Source organism: Parasteatoda tepidariorum, chromosome 1 (genome assembly GCF_043381705.1).
Source record: "Parasteatoda tepidariorum isolate YZ-2023 chromosome 1, CAS_Ptep_4.0, whole genome shotgun sequence".
Lineage (NCBI taxonomy): Eukaryota > Metazoa > Arthropoda > Arachnida > Araneae > Theridiidae > Parasteatoda > Parasteatoda tepidariorum.
Window position 1 is genome coordinate 105,107,683 of NC_092204.1, and position 3,642 is coordinate 105,111,324.

Genomic DNA, 3,642 nt, shown 5'->3' on the forward strand with positions numbered 1-3,642 from the left:
AATCCCGAATTAATTTAGCTATGGATGGCTTTGGCCTGCTAAAATATGAAGATAACAAGGCAGCTAAGAAGAAAAAAGTTGAATATGAAAAGAATAAATCTCGAGCACCATCAACAGCCGTTGTTTTACACTCAGCTTCTTACGTAAAGAAACAAAAAAGAGGTTGCTTATTTTGTGATGGCAAACATAATAGTTTCGACTGTTTTTCCGCCCAAAAAAAGCCTTTAGTTGAGAGGCAGGAAATTGTAAAAAGTAAAAAAGGGTGTTTTGCGTGTTTGGTTCCCGGTCACGTAGCTAAGTACTGCAGGAATTTCGTCAAATGCCTGATTTGTGGTCGGAAACATGTGATACTCATGTGTGAAAACCTAGAGCAAATGAGAAAATCAGTTTCGAAAGAGGGAGAAAAGGCGCAGACGGAAACATCTGTAAATGAACTTAATATGACGAATTTAAATCAGACGCCAGAAGTTTTTCCGCAAACTTTGGTCGCCAAGCTTGTCGCCAATGGTAAAGAAATGAATGTTCGTCTGCTAATTGATACAGCATCACAGAGATCCTACATCCTTAATACCGTTGCCCAGAGGATGATGTATACTCCATTAGAAGAAATGAATGTGGCTCATTCCCTTTTTGGAGGTGTAACTATTGATGTTAGAAAACACAAGAAGAATGAAATAAGAGTTATATCGCGGAAAGGAAAATTCTCTTTCAATTTGGAGGTATTGGGTCAAGATGTTATTTGTGAGAGATATTACGTGTAAACAGAGGTCCATGGCTGAAGGAACTTAAGAGTTTAAAAATGCGTTTAAATGATGTTAGCCAGACTTATGAACAAGTACAAATACTCGTAGGATCAGACATGATAGGCAAGTTATTGACTGGACAGCAAAAGTTTTTGCAAATGGCATGGTTGCAACCGAAACAAATCTTGGATGGACCTTAATGGGAAAGGTACCTCATCATAAGCCTGTGGTACCGAAATTATCGCCATGTCGGTGATATCACTTTTCGTAAAAGAAGCTGAGATGGCCGATCTGTGGAGAATCGATTTAATGGGAATCAAAGATCCCATTGAGAAGAAATTGAAAAGGAAAAAAGATTGTGAAGCACAGGAACATTTTCTTAAGACGGTAACGGTCAATGATCAAGGAAGGTACGAAATCCGTTTACCATGGCTGGAAAACGAATCTTTCTTACCCAATAACTTTAACTTGGCAAAGAGGAGATTAGAACGGACCATAGTTCAATTGAAATCGAAGAAAATTTATGATGATCATGAAAAGGTCTTCAAAAGCTGGCTTGAAGAAAAAACCATCGAAGAAGTACCCTCTAATGAAACTGACTTACCAGGAAATTACTTGCCACATGGAGCTGTAATAAAAGAAAGCAGCACCACCCCAATAAGGCCGGTATTCGATGCTACTGCCCGTATGAAGGGACACCCTTCATTAAAGACTGTTTACACAGCGGTCCTAACTTAATCGAACTTATCCTGGATGTCTTACTGCGTTTAAGAGAAAGAAGTATTGGTATTTCTTTAGATGTGAGAAGAGCGTTTTCACAATTAAGTGTCGCCAAAGAAGATATAGATTTTTTAAGGTTCTTCTGGTGGGAAAATTAGGAGGACAAAAAGTGTAAAATATTTCGACATGCAAGAGTTGTCTTCGGAGTAACGAGTAGTCCTTTTCATTTGGCATCTGTCATCAGGTATCACATACACAATGACCAAGATAACGATGAAGATTTTAAGAAAAGGGTTCTTGCAGAGTTTCTATGTCGACAATTCTTTAACCAGTGTAGATACTCCACATGAAATGGAAGAATTTAAGCAAAAATCTATTGAATTGATGAAGAAAGGGAGTTGAGAAGTTGGGAAAACTCACATTGCGAAGACTCGTTAACAGAATCAATTATATTAGGTTTAAAAGAAAAAAGTCACTAAACGATCTATTCTTTCTATCGCTCACCGTATTTTCGATCCTTTTGGATTTACCACTCCAGTCATGCTGTGCCCAAAGTTAATACTACAAAAGGCATGGGTGATGGGTGTTGTTTGGGATGAAGAGATTAGAAAAGATCTGGAAAAAGAGTTTCTTCAGTGGTATGCAGAATTGAAAATATTGGAAGAAACTGAGATGCCCAGGCGGATTCAGGTTAATCCAGAAAATCTAGAGAACTGTTCCTTACATACCATTTGCGATGCCAGTAAAGAGGCTTATGAAGCTGTGGCTTTCTTGAGGATTGAAGAAAAAGATGGTGTTAAAATTAGTTTTGTGTCGGCGAAGTCTCGTATTACGCCACTCAAAGGAGGGACCATACCAAGGCTTGTACAAGCTCTCGACAGGAAGAATATCATGCAATACTTTTGGAGCAATTTCGAGACAGTTCTCGCTTGGATAACCATACCAGGAAATTGGTCTGTTTTTGTTAGGAATCGCACAGATGAAATAAGAAAATTGAGCGACTTCTCCTCCTGGCGCCATGTTGCAGGAAAATTGAACCCGGCAGACCTTCCTTTCAGAGGATGTTCTTCTAAAACATTGAAAGCTATGAAATGGTGGGAAGGTTCAGCCTGGTTGAAAGAAACTATCTCAACTTGGAATATAACCACTGAGATTGATGTCCACAATGACGAGGAAATTGTAAAAGAGCGGTCAAAGTCTGGTGATTTTCTGACCAATTGCAACCAATTGACTATAGAAGACGGGTTTCGATTGAATCCTAACTTCGACAGAGAAGAAATAATATCTGATCAACGGCAATATTTAACAGTCTCAACTTGCGGCATTAATGTAGATCTTTCATGGATTTTCTCTTACTGTTCTAAGTATTCGAAGATTCTACGAATGGTAGCATGGATGCTGAGGTTCACAAGCAAGTCACAGCTCAAGAAAGAAGAGAGAAACAATGGAACATCGTTATTTTGCCTTCAAATTTTTTTCTACGGCTTCGTCGAGGGTCGGGAGGGACTCATCGACGGCATTAAATATTTTTTTTTGTAATTACTCATATTATATACTACTTCATATTGTATAATCTTTTAAATACTTTTCATCGCTGAAATGTCAACCAGATGATCAGTTAAATCAACACCATCTTCATCAGGAAGAATTAGAAAGCCAATGAATAAATCTGAACTTTTAGCTACTCAGCAAAGTCCAACTCATAGTCATAGAGACTCCTCATTAGAATCTTCACCAGTAGAGACATCAGCGGACATAAACTGGCCTACTCTTGATACTTCAAATGAACTTGACTCATTATTATTAACATTAATCAATAATATTGAAAACAAATATAAAGATAAATACAGTCTCTCAATTTTACAACGTAATGAGTGCAAGGATACTCTCCACAAGATAAAAGACCTAATAGAACACAACCAACATCAATCTCCATTGAAACTGGACAAATCAGTATCCACAGAAAATATGAACAGAGGTTTATCAGTCATTACAAAATAAATTGTGGAGTCAACTCTAACGATACATTTACAAAGTATTCAAGAACAAATAAACGTCATTTCTAATCACACCAAGGAAACAAGAAATCAGACACTAACTATTAGCGAAGTCATGAAAAAACCAGCCCCACCCACTCCTTTATTCATTCTAGCCACAACGGATCGCAGTACAAAGGATA

The 3,642-nt window shown here is 37.8% G+C and overlaps 1 protein-coding gene across 1 annotated transcript; it reads left to right on the forward strand.

Moving 5' to 3' along the window:
* The first annotated feature begins 989 nt into the window (after positions 1-989).
* LOC107454873 (uncharacterized) lies at positions 990-1,481 on the forward strand. The gene has a single exon (XM_016072206.1). The coding sequence runs from the start codon at positions 990-992 to the stop codon at positions 1,479-1,481; it is 492 nt and encodes a 163-aa protein (XP_015927692.1).
* Positions 1,482-3,642: the final 2,161 nt, after the last annotated feature.